This window comes from Periplaneta americana, chromosome 12 (genome assembly GCF_040183065.1).
Source record: "Periplaneta americana isolate PAMFEO1 chromosome 12, P.americana_PAMFEO1_priV1, whole genome shotgun sequence".
NCBI lineage: Eukaryota > Metazoa > Arthropoda > Insecta > Blattodea > Blattidae > Periplaneta > Periplaneta americana.
The window spans coordinates 172,745,869-172,762,183 of NC_091128.1; the positions used below are offsets into that span (position 1 = coordinate 172,745,869).

Here is a 16,315-nt window from a genome sequence, read left to right on the forward strand (position 1 = left end):
TTTGTTACACGTACTAAACATTAGTTTGTAACCTTGTACTGTATAAAATTATATAAGTGCTTGACGTAAGGAAAGTGAAAATCCGTTAATAAGTCAGACAGTTACTTCACTTCCCCTTCGGGTGTCCGCCTCCCTCCATAGGTGCTATGCACGTTGCAGGTTACACAGTGGCTCGGCACACGATCACATTTCCGGCACGGCTGCACTGTTGTATTGAATTTTATCTAAATTATACTGTATTTTATATGAATAAAAAGTTGTGAAACGAATTAATCTGAGCTTACATTGTTTTTATGGAGAAAGTCGCTTTGATATGAGTGTTTTGGATTAAGAGCACGTTTTCGAAACGAATTATGCTCGTAATCCAAGGTTTTACTGTATTATTATTATTATTATTATTATTATTATTATTATTATTATTATTATTATTCTGTTCGCAGCCCTCCGGTTGAAAATGACTGCTCTACTCTTTTAGGCTCATGGAAATATTTTTCCTTTTGCTAGGAGTGAGATGGTAGCCTCTGGTGGTGGTAGTGGTGCATGATGCTGTGAAGCTTGCAATCTGTGTGAATGCCTCATTGATTACGTATTTATTGCCCGCAGCAGGAACACAAGTGAACCAAGAACATTTTGCAAAGAGAGAGAGGAGATTTGTCTTAGTTACGCAATCGATCGGGTGGTAGTTCTGCAAGAGGACTGCTGTAAATATTTATGACCTTGAACTCAAATCTCATTAAGTTTATTTAGTCAACTGTCCGAAGACAGGTCTGAGCCTCACAAGTGATACCAACAAGGCACCACTTGTGAGGGAATAAGCCAAGAGATAATGAGATAGGGTGGTCAGTTCCTTTCCCCCCCCCTTCATTGCATACATCGCCAATTAGCTACATATTACACTAGTCAGACTTCAGATGTACGGTATACAAACAATTGTTCTTCCTCTAACACATATCGTCAAGTGAGTTGTACTGTCTGATATAATAGATGTAAAAAGTCTCATATGGAAAAGCCAAATTGATAATGTTAAGTTTGCTAGTAATTATTCTACCTCGTATTTAATTAGGATGTGTAAATAAGTTGATATGTAATTAAGCTAATGTGTAATTAATTAAGTTCATATGTAATTAACTTGAGGAATAAGCAATAATTCAGTTGATGTGTAAGTGATCAAGCGGATGCGGAAGTGATTAAGTTTATGTATAAGTAATATTAGGTTGATATGTGTAATTATTAAGTTGATATGTACTGAATTAGGTTAAGAAATTAGATTTATTTATTTATCCACGACCATAACGAAAAACATGCCTTTACTAAATACTTTTGCGTTTGTAAAGTAGGCTTTTATTCAACATTACTTTATTTCACTAGTGAGATAAAGACTTTACCTCACAGTTTGAACTTTATCTCACAGTTCATTAGTATTTTCCTAGTACCCGGGTACACACGTATACTTTTCCATTGAACTATTACTCAAGAAGTTAATATATTAGTTACTAGATGTCACATACACTCAATCTCCTTCTCTTTTCTCTATCTGCTACGTCGTAATTTGTACATTACATCCATATCTAATATGCATCTTTTTAAAATTTTGTAATAATTTACCTTTTGGGATGCGAGGAGACTTGAACCTGCGAAGTTGGATTTATAGGATTTTAAAACAACACGCGTTAGCCAACTGAGCTAAACAGACACGATGATTAATTAAGTTTTAATATTCCTCTTAAGTTTACAGAAGTAAAATGTGAAATTATTTTAATCACATTAGTCCCGTGAACACTTCTAAATAATCCCTGAAACTTCAAAAAGACGAAAATACACTTTTAAAGTGAAAATATATATATATTAAAATTATATAATTAATTATAATTTGTTATTTATCCAACGCCTTAGATACCATTCTTTACTAATCATGGCCTCCTACATCATGACCTACCTAGTACACGTACTCATTCTAAAGTCCATGCCATGGTATGTGATTAAATGAGGACTTATTTTCAACATATTTTCTTTTATAAAACATAATTTTTCGTTATGGTCATGGATAAAATTACGTATGGTACTTGTGAGCGTGATCTTTATTGCACTCGTGTAATTTAAGCACTCGGCTGACGCCTCGTGCTTAAATCTTTCCACTCGTGCAATAAAGATGCACTTACCTCACAAGTACCATAAATAACTATCATTATTTATTATTCACTCATTTATTTATTTATTATTTATTCATTCATTTACTTATTATTTATTTATTTATTTATTATTTATTATTTATTTATTTATTTATTTAGGTTAACTTTAAAGAATACTTCATTTATTTTGATTTTCATATTAGATTATTAATTATTACAATATGAGACTAATTTGTTACCACTGCCGCCGGGTGTTCACTCCTCTGTAGTGTGAATAAATACATACGTGGGCTACATCCACGTTTATGACTGGAATTGTGAGGTTTCGTTGGACGGCGCGACAGAATAAATCATTCTATTTCGGACACAGGAGCTTTGGATGTTCCTTCAGCATGAATGAAGTTTGTTCAGTACATTGTCTTTCGACACTGGAAACTGAGCGGGAATTCGATCCCAGAGTAGGCAGTTACATATTTAACAGGCTGCTCAGACTTCAGATAGTCAGATGAAAGAACGAAGACTAGGGAAAGAGATTAAATCGGTTGTTATAAAAATTATTAATTAAAAATTGCAAAAATATTTTCATTTCAACTTACAAGTTTTGGAAGGAACTTCTAAAAAGCCATAACACTCCAAACAATGTAATTATTAAGTTGACATGTACTTAATTAGGTTAACAAATTAGATTTTTATTTATTTACTTATTTATTTATTTATTTACTTATTTATTTATTTATTTATTTATGTACTTATTTATTTATTTGTTTGTTTGTTTCCTTAATTATTTGCTTGCTTACTTACTTATTTGCTTATTTACCTACTTACTTATTTGCTTACTTACTTATTTGCTTATTTACCTACTTATTTACTTATTTGCTTACTTACTTATTTGCTTATTTACCTACTTATTTACTTATTTGCTTACTTACTTATTTGCTTATTTACCTACTTATTTACTTATTTGCTTATTTACCTACTTACTTATTTGCTTACTTACTTATTTGCTTATTTACCTACTTATTTATTTGCTTACTTATTTATTTGCTTATTTACCTACTTATTTATTTGCTTACTTATTTATTTGCTTACTTACTTATTTGCTTATTTACCTACTTATTTATTTGCTTACTTACTTATTTGCTTATTTACCTACTTATTTATTTGCTTACTTACTTATTTGCTTATTTACCTACTTATTTATTTGCTTACTTATTTATTTGCTTACTTATTTGCTTATTTACCTATTTATTTATTTGCTTACTTATTTGCTTATTTACCTACTTATTTATTTGCTTACTTATTTATTTGCTTATTTACCTACTTATTTATTTGCTTACTTATTTATTTGCTTACTTACTTATTTGCTTATTTACCTACTTATTTATTTGCTTACTTATTTATTTGCTTACTTACTTATTTGCTTATTTACCTACTTATTTATTTGCTTACTTACTTATTTGCTTATTTACCTACTTATTTATTTGCTTACTTATTTATTTGCTTACTTACTTATTTGCTTATTTACCTACTTATTTATTTGCTTACTTATTTATTTGCTTACATACTTATTTGCTTATTTACCTACTTATTTATTTGCTTACTTATTTATTTGCTTACTTACTTATTTGCTTATTTACCTACTTATTTATTTGCTTACTTATTTATTTGCTTACTTACTTATTTGCTTATTTACCTACTTATTTATTTGCTTACTTCCTTATTCATTCATTGATTCATTGATTGATTGATTCATTGATTCATTCATTGATTCATTCATTCATTCATTCATTCATTCATTCAGTTATTCAGTTACTTACTTATTTACTTAGTTATTTACTTATTTATTTACCTATTTATTTATTTACTTACTTATTTACTTATTTACTTAGGTATTTAATTATTTATTCATTTTGTTTGTTTATTTGTTTGTTTGTTTGTTTGTTTGTTTGTTTGTTTGTTTGTTTGTTTGTTTGATTGCTTGTTTGCTTGTTTATGACGAGAAAACTTCGCCTTATTAATTTTAAATGCTGTGCGCATAAAGACAAATAAAAAGAAAACAGACAACTTTTATTTCAAATCCCAAACGTCCTTACAATCCCAACCAGGGGCGGCTTTCGAAGAGGGGCTGCGGAGCTGCAGCACCCCCAGACATTTGTGGCTCTTGTCTCGTTTTATGTTGTGAAAAACATTTATTATACAGTCTCTATTTAGCGGCTCGAATTTTTAAAAAAATTTCGCTCTCAATGACATGGCACGCAATCGTTAGTGAAGTCACTTCCTCCCCTGGTGCTGCCAGAGCGAAACCAGAGACAAGGACTATAGGTGAAGCCACTTCCTCCCCTGGAGCTGCCAGTCTCTTCTCGGATGCTTTGCGCGTTAGTTTCACCCCTCCCCCTGCTGCCCCTGGCCGTGAATCCAGAGTTTCCAGGCGCTGCAAAATTTGCAGCAGTTTGTCAGTAGCGCGCAGTTTTAAATACATTTTCTTTAATGTTGTGAGTATAACAAGTGCAACAATGTTTAATTCTGTACAATATTTACAGTCTATTCAGTTCAGTACCTTAACAGTTCAGGAGAAATGTGAAATTAAGCGCCCATCAGTTGAATCTCATAATGGAAAGAGCCGCTAAACAAAATACAAAGGCTCGCGTATTTTTTGATAATTTATCCAGTATCCCTGCTTTCTTCTCTCGATCTCCATACAGTCTGTATTAGATTAATGTGTTTCAAAGACAATTCCATCAGCTGGGGCAACAAGATGGATTTAAAATAAGAACAGTAAATGTTGTTCATGAGAAGAAGGAGCCACTGCTAGAATGTTTTCAAACCATAATGGAATCTAAAACATCTGACATCACAATAAATGAGGCAAGCGCCCTGGTGCGTACTCTTGAATATCCTGAATTCAATTTCTGGCTCAGTTATTTTTTTCATTTATTGATGTATCATGTATATATATTTTACAACCAACTACATCATCGCCAGTTAGATGTTTCTAAGGTTCAAATCTGCATATAAAAAATTAAATTATGGTTTATTTAACGACACTCGCAACTGCAGGGGTTATATCAGCGTCGTCGGTGTGCCGGAATTTTGTCCCGCAGGATTCTTTTAAATGCCAGTAAATCTACTAACATGAGCCTGTCTCATTTAAACACAACTTACAAGATAAGGCGCATGGAACTAATCTTTAAATAAAGTAAGTCGCTTGGTTTATTTTTGTATGCAGCCCCCCTTAATTTGATACCCACGAGCCGCCACTGATCCCAACCATGCTCACAATAATAGTCACGAACAGCATAACGTTTACGTAATTAAAGGACTTCTTTTTCTGTAATGTGCGATTTTCATTGTCTCCGTAAGTGAAGTTATTCACGAATAGTATCAATATTAAATGTTTTCAGGCTTAGAAGAATATGACTGTTAATACACTGTGTACACTCACTTCTCCATTGTCCGTCAGCTGCGACAGCTTGGAGTTCTGTACAAACAGACTAGCGCAAAAGTCCCGTTGGCTCTCACATCTTCGATTTCTTAACACTACAGGTATAGGACGGCTGATGATTTCATTCACTGCTACTGCTACCAGAAGTACAGGGTGTCCGATTCAAGCCGTTCATAAATTGTTTAGGCATCACGCACAACACGACTAGGAGTGGACACAATACTTTTCGGGTAGCCTGAAAAACCCTAGACACAGTAGCCCCAAGCTCTTCGGAAACCCGTACGACACCCAAAACTTCACCCCCGCCTATCTGCAAGTTAGTATTGCAGATGATAGATGAAATGAGAGGAATGTGGAGAGTGTTGGTGGAATGATACAGGAGAACGGGAGTACCTCGAGAAAAACCTTTTGCAACGTCTGCTTTGTCCCACAAATTAAGTCACGACCTGGCCAGAGATCGAACCCGGGCCGCCTTCATCTTATAGGCATCTTGCATGTCGCATTTAATATTACATTATGCAACGAGCCTATAATGGTAGTAATTAAGACGCAAGTATGTTTATGAAACGAGCGCAAGCGAGTTTCATAATTTTCATACGAGCGTCTTAATTACCATTATAGACAAGTTTCATACGACTTTTTATGCTCGACCATATTTCTAACTTGAAATTATTCATAAGTATTCATGTTATTCTTATCTGACTGGGGGACGGAACTGATCTTGTGCAGTATCTCGTAAATTGTGAGATGTGCGCAGACGCGAAAGTATTGATTTTTTCCTAAAAACAAATGTCATTGACCTTGGTATAATCTAGAGAGTAAAATAAACATTAATCTTGATATAACCTTGAAATTATTTAGACATTGAAAAACGAGACGACAAATTGAATTTATTTGAATATTATTTACAATTAACGCTAATTATTATAGTAACAGAACATAACAGAACATAACCTTCTGCGACAGTATTGGATTTCCAGCCTCCGTGACGTTTCGCTAGTTGTCTTTCGATTGCATATCCGAGAATAATCGATACTTGCGCTTTCATATTGCTACAGTGGTAGTTTCTGATTGGTGGAATACCTGAACTTTAATGAATAGGTGTACTTTAATGAGGTCCATTAAAGGCCTGCTACCAGGTGTATAATTACTACATTTCGGCATGGTCGAGCATAAAAAAAACTTCGGAATATTAACATTTCCTCCAGTAGGCTATATTTGCTGTTACTTACATTATAATGTTACGTAGTTATGTAAGATCATTCTTAAGTTTTCCTTCCAATAGAACAACTCAAGTGTTTCATCATTAGATACTCCACAGTATCTGCATACTCACGCCAGAACTGAACAGTCTGTGCAGGCTTGCGGTGGGAAGTGGTGAACTCTCTCGCGTCACCTACTGCGTGTTTTATTGGACTCGTTATAAATCCAGCTGACCAAGGTTAGATTCCCAACAGGGAAGAAGACATTTATCACCCTTACATATGTTCCCGTCCCTTGTCTTCTGTTTCAAGTAACAACTTTGAAGACTTCTGCTTCTTACAAATTCTGATGGTCGTTCATAATAGTACCGTACATTACAGGCGTCATGTTCGGTTCAAGTTTGTGGAGTACGGCGAAGTTAGATATTCGCCGATGTTCGCTCTGCAGAACGAGGCCTATATACAGGGTGTATCTATATATGTGTCCATAAATGTGGGGGCGTATTCCTGACACCAAACCATGACAAAAAGTTCATATGAACATGGGTCCGCAAACCCTTCGTTAGGGAAGGACACGGTTTCATGGAATGCATTTCGCGGAAACTGTTGTGTGATTAGTGGCAATGCATCACGAATTCTTTGTTTCAGTTCATCAAAGTTAGACACTTTTCTTGTGTAGACCTTGGATGTTCTAAATCTGTACGATGTCTTTTGCGTCAATTGTAAATTCCGAAATCAACAGTGTTCAAAGTCCTGAAGTTCACCTTGAAGAGGCGTGCATATCATTTGCAAGTGTAACACCAGTTGCACGAAGAGGACCTTGCGGAACGGACGGCGGTGTGCAAAGATTTGCTGGATTCTGTGGAGACTGATGATTTAATGTCTCATTGATGAGGCAACATTCCATGTAAGTGGACAAGTGAACCGGCATCACTGTCGGATTTGGGCCGACAAACCTCCAACGAATTTCATTTTTTTTTCTTCAAGAGAAGACCATTACTGGAGTCTGTGTGCAGATGGGAATTGTGCTGTGACATCAATGGACGACATGTCAAAAGGAACCAATGAGTGTGTATGAGTGAGTTTGTAATGTACTATCGTCTTATAAATACAAATATCATTAAGTATATCGTTTTCATGAAAATAGTAATTTATTTTATGGACACCCTGTACAAACTTGTTCAATGTTGGCCTCAGTACTTTATCATTTTTTTTTTCCAGGTCGAATAGCCTGTGTCAAAAAGAAATACCGACAAATGTGAGAAATTCTGAAGTTCTGAAAGACATATTCTACCGTACTAAGAAATTTATCTACTTATTTTATGGACACCCTGTATAAACTTGTTCAATGTTGGCCTCAGTACTTTATCATTTTTTTTCAGGTCGAATAGCCTGTGTCAAAAAGAAATACCGACAAATGTGAGAAATTCTGAAGTTCTGAAAGACATATTCTACCGTACTAAGAAATTTATCTACTTATTTTATGGACACCCTGTATAAACTTGTTCAATATTGGCCATGTTATGACTATGAATGTGACGTCGCCCCTTAGCTTGATGGTGCTACGAGTGACGTACTATTATGTCAGTACTTTGTCATTGTTTTTTCCAGGTCGAATAGCCTATGTCAAAAAGGGATACCGACAAATATGAGAAATTCTAAAGTTCTGAAAGACATATTCTACCGTACTAAGAAATTTATCTGTCTGAATGGATGGATAACATTATTTTAATACACACTAATAACATAATAGTGTGACGTTGGCAGCTTTACACGATACACAAACACCTTCAGGCGCAATAGTTAGTTTGTGGTCATGGATTGCAATTTAGCACTGATTTCAGACAAGAAAAACTCTTTTGTTTTTTTCTTATAGGGAATTCATGAAAGTTCATACTCAACATCAGTTTTTTTTTTTTTACAGGAAATGCAATTGTTTAATTCATTAATGGGTATTTATTCGATATTTGCCAACATCAAGTCATAACTGTAGGCCTATTCATAAATTTTCGGGACCTCTCGGTACGCCCTCATTGCGAACCAACCTATTGTTGAGAGTTGTTTGCAACACCTTGTAGAAGTATGAAAGATGCCAGCGCCATATCTGTGTAAACCGCAACTGAGGAAACAACAACGCATCTTCGTGCGGTTTTACCTGACGAACAGCTCTAAATCGGGAGAGAGGCTTCGCAACTTATGACAGCTAAGCCGTAACTCATGGTCCTGGCTTCATTGCCAGTGGCATGAGTTGGCATTTCTTACAGCATGGCGTCAATGGCATACAGCTGGACCACATCTGGAGGCACTTGCAGATTTCTAACGCCTAGAGTGTTGCATTGCAATACATGTTGAAGCTCTGCTCACACGTTCATATTAATATTAATCTGCGAAGTCTTAATATACATACTCTAATTGTGTCTATGTGTGTCCGAATGAATATTATTAGACTTTTCACGGAAAGTTTTTATTAAATACCGGGTGGTCGAAAAGATTTAATCCATTTTTATGTTGCAGTAGCAGTAGTAATGATAAAATGGTAGTGGTAGTGGTGGTGGTAGGCACCTATTTCTAAGTCAACTGTGAGTAGAATGAAATTCAATGCTCTCATTTTCTGTTAAAACATCTTGTTTTATGATGATTTCATCAATAAAACTGCTTTCATGAAATAAGGAGGAATAATATTAAGTAAAATTGGTTGGGTTGAATTTCCTGGTTGAGATTTTTTAGAGTTTTCCATCAACTGTAAGGCAAATGTCAGGAAATTCGGGCCACAACATCCCTGAATATCATCGGCTTCATTCATCACCAAAATCATATTCATAACAAATCAGTAAACACCTACCGACGCCTTCTAGTTCAGAACAATAGAATCAATACCCAACAATAGTACGCAGGCCTTCGGATTTCACCTCAAACATTAGCTCGCGATATGACCAGAGATGTTAAAGCGAGTATAAATAACAGCAAAAAAAAAAAAGTTACCATAGTAACCATGACCATAGTTTTTTTTTGTATAAAACAATTGAATACTATATTGCAAAAATCCAAATGTCCTTCTGAGTCAGTGTTTCAGGAGGCACTGAATCTTCAAAAGCGTTTGGTATTTTTCAAATGACTATTTTTTTCAATAAATCATAATAATAAGATGTAGTGTTTGATATCCATGAAGTTTAATTTTTTCCTTTACTATTTCCTGTAAAGGAATCTGAATTATCTGTACATATGGGGTTTCTGCAAGTCACGACTAGTATCAATCATTTAATTTCTTTAAAACAATTTTAGATGAAGAAGACGGAAAAGGATTTTTTTTTTATTTTACGAAGAACTTTAAATATAGCCTATATTTAAACCAAGAAATAAAAAAAAAACTATACAGACATATAAAAATGCAAAATTATGTGAATAACATAATTTAATTCTTCAAAGTCCTTTAATCCTTGAAAAAAAAAATCAAAAGCAAACTGAAAATTTTTCTTATTTATAAAACATTCCACATGCTTTGGATTTGTGGTACTTCTGCAATTTTCTGAAATTTACTGTAACATATTGCCGCTGTGAAATGTAAACTGAGTACTGGACGTGTGGGATTTTTACACCTCTTGAAATGCCTATGTTTGAATATTAAAATCATATGAAAAACTCAATTTGAGAAAAAATGTGACTTGTGGTGTTTCTGGAATTCACGATTCAAATGGAATATTGCATAGCGATATAAAAATGTTTTTTTCATATGATATTAAAAAAAAAACTAAAAAGTCTCGAATAATTTCAAGGGAAAAATTGTTCCGGGGCCGGGTATAGATCCCGGGACCTCTGGTTGAACGTACCAGCGCTCTACCACTGAGTTGGGACGGTGTCGGTTGGAGTTCCCGGGTAGCTCAGTGGTAGAGCGCTGGTACGTTCAACCGGAGGTCCCGGGATCGATACCCGGCCCCGGAACAATTTTTACCTTGAAATTATTCAAATCTGCTTTACAGGGAGCTTCACCTGAAAGATTAGATTTGCATAAAAAAAGTCTCGATGACGTAATAACTCGCACAAATACAGTCGCAAATTTTTTTTTTCTATTAAAATATTCCTGTCTAAACACACGTCTAAGTTTTATTTTGAAAATCCCCTCATTCATTTTTAATTACCCCGCCACAGTGGTCTAGTGGCCAGAGCGCTGGACTTATAATCCTGTGGACCTGGGTTCGATCCCAGGTGTACCCCCTATTTACAACTTGTGTTGGGCAAGCCCGTGGTCCGGGAGCTCCGGTCCCCCTGTGGCATCCCAACAAATAACCATCATCTCATCTCATAGCGGGTGTAGGATAGACTACCAGCCTCCTATGGCGCACCCTGGGCAACGACTCTGTCGGTAAATTGATCTACACAACTGGCTCCTTATGGGTGAATGACGAACAGCCAAGTAGACTACCCGCCATTAGCAAAAAAAATTAATTGCAGTTATGAGTTACTTTTGAAAAATCCTGTACCTATATATTTTTTAATTATGATATTTAAAATACAAATATATGTCAATAAGTCTAAAATAATAAATAGACAAAAATTATTTTTTTTTTTTCGTTGTTGGTAACTCTATAGCATCTATTAGATGCTTTATGGTTGTGCTAACAGATGGAGTTACATATCAACAATGTGACGCTGAAACGTGTGTTCAGATTACTGCCCAGCGACAGTCCTGATGTATTTTTATATTTGTGATGATTGGTTAATTAATATTAACCCGACACACTCATAATCACAACCACACTCACATTCATACAAAACAAAAATTATGTTTCATAGATTTTATAGTTTCCTAAAAAAATGTCATGCCAAGTTTAAAATATATATTGTAGACTACTTTCATTTGTTTATATTTAAATACGCCATAACAACGCAACTTTTGACGACCTTCGAAATTTTACATATACCCAGCTTTTAAAAATGTTTACAAAAACAAATAAACGAATGCATTCATTCGTGAAAAATGAAGTCATTCTTATCATTTTCTTAAATTTTATAGCTTGTATTGTAGAGTTTTACTGTGAATTTTATTAGCAAGACTGCTCTAAGCCTTCTTTGTTGAATGTTTTGATACAAAAGCTTATAGTCTATGCAGGGATTTTTTAAAGAATTAAGCGAGTTACTATTATACATTTATTATTATTATTGTTATTATTATTATTATTATTATTATTATTATTATTATTATTATTATTATTACTGTTATTATTATTATTGGTGCGATCGAAACTCGAATATGCATCTGTAGTTTGGAACTCGATTACAACTACGGACTCGGCTAAATTAGAAAATATAGAAAGAAAATTTATATCCTTATGTTCATTCAGATTTCTGCCCATTAATTCCGGGTATAGTTATGAGAGAAAATGTGAATATTTTAATTGTCAAAATCTATATGCTAGACGCCATGAGCTAGATTATCTGTTCTTTTGTAAAGTCCTCAAAGGTGATATATCCTGTGACTCTTTCTTAAACAATATTACCTTACGTATTCCAACAAAAGATATGAGAGCCCACAAACTTTTCTATATTAGAAATTCGAAATTTCTTTCACCAGTCTCCAGATGCATTAAAAATGCCAACATGCATGGCTGCGAATTCGATCCCTTCAATGTATGGACTTTGTTTGCTCTTGGCAACGATTTATCATTTATGTATTATTTTAGGCATTATACTCAATTAACATTGTCTCTTAGTATTCTTAGTTATCCATTCATCGTCATTATTGTAATTAATTGTAATTATATTTATGTGTAATAATTATTTTTGTTTTATGTTTTTTGTTATATTTGTGCTGAACTGTAATTGGACACTGGCTGTTGTACAGCACATTAAATAAATAAATAAAACAAATAAATAAATAATAATAATAATAATAATTATTATTATTATTATTATACTGATATTTATTGAATTTATTCCAAGCATAATAAAAAAATTGATCAGCTCAGTAGCGATTTTACTCACCGTGGGTCTGACTGAGAAGGAATGTGAGAGCTGCTAGCGCCAACACGACGGCCAGCACGGCGAGTCCGCACGCGACGCTGCGCCTGCACTGCATGGCCGTCACAGCGCGTCTGTACCGCGGCCAGGTCCGTCCTAATCGCGCCGCTCTCCAACAGTGCCGACCATATGCGCACACGCGCATTTGAGGCCGGCCGTCACAACGCATTCCCGAACGAACGATGCACAAACTTTCGGGATTGAAGATGACATTGTTTAATAACCACAGCCGTGTCTTTTTTCCCCCTCTTACTAACGATGTACTCTGAAAATAACTTATCGCTAAACCAAATAGTAGGGCCTATGTACACGTTTTACGTAAATTACAATGGCAACTCGTATCCTAGCAACATGAGACAAAACAGTGCGCTATTCAAAATTTCAAACTAAAAATTTATTGCGAGTTGTCTCGTTATGCACATTAACAAAAGATCACCTCTGGTAAATTTATAGTTGGGATTAGTCGTTTTTGTTTTTTAATCAAACATTTCTCGTACTCATTTTCGCAAATGAATGTTTCGCGAGTTAAACTGTCGACTTTGTTCATCGATGTAGACACGTGTTCGATTCACATTAACTAATAAACTGGTACAACAGCAAACTTACTTGGAAACAGTTCAGATGTTCAGTTCACTTTTAATGGTCTGGTTTAAATGCTAGGAGCGCTTCTATTCCACTCACGTATTCAGTTAACACTAACAAATAAACTGAGGAAAATAAACGGCACTCTTGAATACGACAAGTAAAAAAAGAGCTGACATAATAAGGATGGAGTTTAAGGACGGGAACGAGCAGCGTCATGAAATGGGTTAAATAAGTTTACTGCATAATGAGGCGTTGCTTTAGAACGGATGGTAAAAAGAATAGAAAAAGAGACAGACGTGCAAATTCTCAGAAAGAGAAAATTGAATGTATACCTGCGAGATATTTCCTATATGGCCAATAGCCTATTTAATCTAATGCAGCATACCTACAGTGTCTGTCTGTTCGTCCATCATTCTGCCTACCAATCAAAGTAATTTGTGTAATATGTTTAGTACACCAATGTGTGTCCGTCCATATCTTTCGGTCTGTATCAGAATATCTCTCTAAGGCAGCCGTGGCGAAAAGGCCATGGTGCGCCGAGCCACTGTGTAAGCTGCAACGTGCATAGCACTTATGGAGGGAGGCGGACAACCGAAGGGGAAGTTAATGTTTAGGACGTGTAACGAAGAAAGAAGTAGATGGGAAGATAATATTAAAATGGGTTTGAGTTAGGTGGGATATGATGGTAGAGACTGGATTAATCTTGCTCAGGATAGGGAGCAATGGCGGGCTTATGTGAGGGCGGCAATGAACCTACGGGTTCCTTAAAAGCCCGTAAGTAAATAAGTAAGTAACGAAGAAAGAAATGAACAAGAAAACATAGGACACATTATCACAACCTAAAATTAACTGTCTTCACAATGTCTCTGCGACAAAGTTTCAAAATCAGGAATTATGTCACTTACTGCCAGTCGTAGTTGATCTGTCAGTCGTGATGTAAATTTGATTTTTACTATTTTAATTGTTGAAAATAATTTTTCACAAACATAAGTTACAGCGAACATGGCTTCAACAGAGCAAGCGAAAGAACGAAGCTTCAGATATTTATTTTTTTCCAAAGATTTGAAAAGTTCAATATCTGTCAAGTCCTTACATCTAGCTTTCATTTAACGTCACATTGTAAATCTGTGAGTTTAAATTGAAAATCTAACCGCATTATTCGTACATCTGCTGTAAAAGAATCGACGTACAGAGATGATAATGATAATAATAATAATAATAATAATAATAATAATAATAATAATAATAATAATAATAATAATAATAATAATAAAAATAATAACAACACAACCTTTTAATGTTTCATCAGTAACATGTAGTAACTTATAATGCCGTTTTATGTTATACAACCGTTTTCCTAGTAATATTTGTGAACAAATCATACATTTAATATTTTCATCATATTGTAAGCAAAAGAATGCATCCTCCCATCCTACTTGAAACTTTCGTTTTTTATAGAGGTGCATGGTTTCGAGAGAGATATTGCGACGATACGCCACTCGCAGGTCTGAGACAAATACAAATAGAACGGAGTTTGACTCCAGTGAGTGAGAGGGTGGGGGTTGTAGGTAGGAAGCGAGAGAAAAGCACTGCGAGCCACAATGTGCTCGTGAGTCGCATTTTCGCCGCGGCTGCTCTAAGGCAACACGTGTCTGTGTCAATAGGTATGCGATTCTGTCCCCTATCTGTTTCTCCTCTCCATCATCCTACCTTTTGTTCTCTCTTTTGTATATATTGTCTCTCTCTTCCTCTGTTGCACTCTTCCCATATTATTGTATCTGCCTCTATTTCTATGTCCCTGTCCACACCTGTAGGGTAACGGTTAGCGCGTCTGGCCGCTAAACCAGGTGGCCCGGGTTCGATTCCCGGTCGGGGCAAGTTACCTGGTTGAGGTTTTTTCCGGGGTTTTCCCTCAACCCAATATGAGCAAATGCTAGGTAACTTTCTGCGCTGGGCCCCGGACTCGTTTCACCGGCATTATCACCGTCATCTCATTCAGACGCTAAATAACCTAAGATGTTGATAAAGCGTCGTAAAATAACCTAATAAAACCAAGTCCCTTGTCGGCCTGGATGGTGCAATCCGTAGAGCCCTGGTCTTCTGGGCCCGAGGTTGTGGGTTCGATTCCGGCCCAGGTCCGTGGCATTTAAGTGTGCTTAAATGCAACAGGCTTATGCCAGTAGATTTACTGGCATGTTAAAAGAACTCCTGCGGGACAAAATTCCGGCACATCGGCGACGCTGATATAATCTCGGTAGTTGCGAGCGTCGTTAAATAAAATACATAAAAATTTCCATGCTTCTTTCTTCTGTCCCTCTGTCTACATTCATTTCTCTCTCACTCTGACTATCTGTGCCTTATCTCTCTCCTCCTCTTTCTGTATCTGTCTCCTCCTCTGCTTGTATCTCCTCCTCTCCCTGTATTTCTCTCCTCTCCTGTCTGTATCTGTCTCCTCCTCCACCTATATCTGTCTCCTCTACCTGTATCCGTCTCCTCCTCTTTCTGTATCTGTCTCCTCCTCTGCTTGTATCTCCTCCTCTCCCTGTATCTCTCTCCTCTTCTGTCTGTATCTGTCTCCTCCTCCACCTATATCTGTCTCCTCCTCTACCTGTATCTGTCTCCTCCTCTGCCTGTATCTGTCTCCTCCTCTGCCTGTATCTGTCTCCTCCTCTGCCTGTATCTGTCTCATCCTCTGCCTGTATCTGTCTCCTCCTCTCTATATCTGTCTCCTCCTCTGTCTATGTCTGTCTCCTCTTCTACCTGTATCTGTCTCCTCATCTGTCTGTATCTGTCTCCTCCTCTGTCTATATCTGTCTCCTCCTCTACCTGTATCCGTCTCCTCTTCTGCCTATATCTGTCTCCTCCTCTGTCTATATCTGTCTCCTCCTCTGTCTATATCTGTCTCCTCCTCTGCCTGTATCTGTCTCCTCCTCTCCCTGTAT

The 16,315-nt window shown here is 35.9% G+C and overlaps 1 protein-coding gene across 4 annotated transcripts in view; it reads right to left on the reverse strand.

Moving 5' to 3' along the window:
- Positions 1–12,972, reverse strand: part of LOC138711198 (relaxin receptor 1-like) — a 125,016-nt gene extending 112,044 nt beyond the window's left edge. For 3 of the 4 annotated variants that reach the window (XM_069842571.1, XM_069842570.1, XM_069842569.1), the window contains exon 1: positions 12,753–12,972. In XM_069842571.1, the coding sequence (XP_069698672.1) occupies positions 12,753–12,957 (205 nt within the window). In that variant the 5' untranslated portion in view covers positions 12,958–12,972. The remainder of the gene's footprint in view (positions 1–12,752) is intronic. The other variant, XM_069842572.1, reaches the window with a different exon arrangement.
- Positions 12,973–16,315: the final 3,343 nt, after the last annotated feature.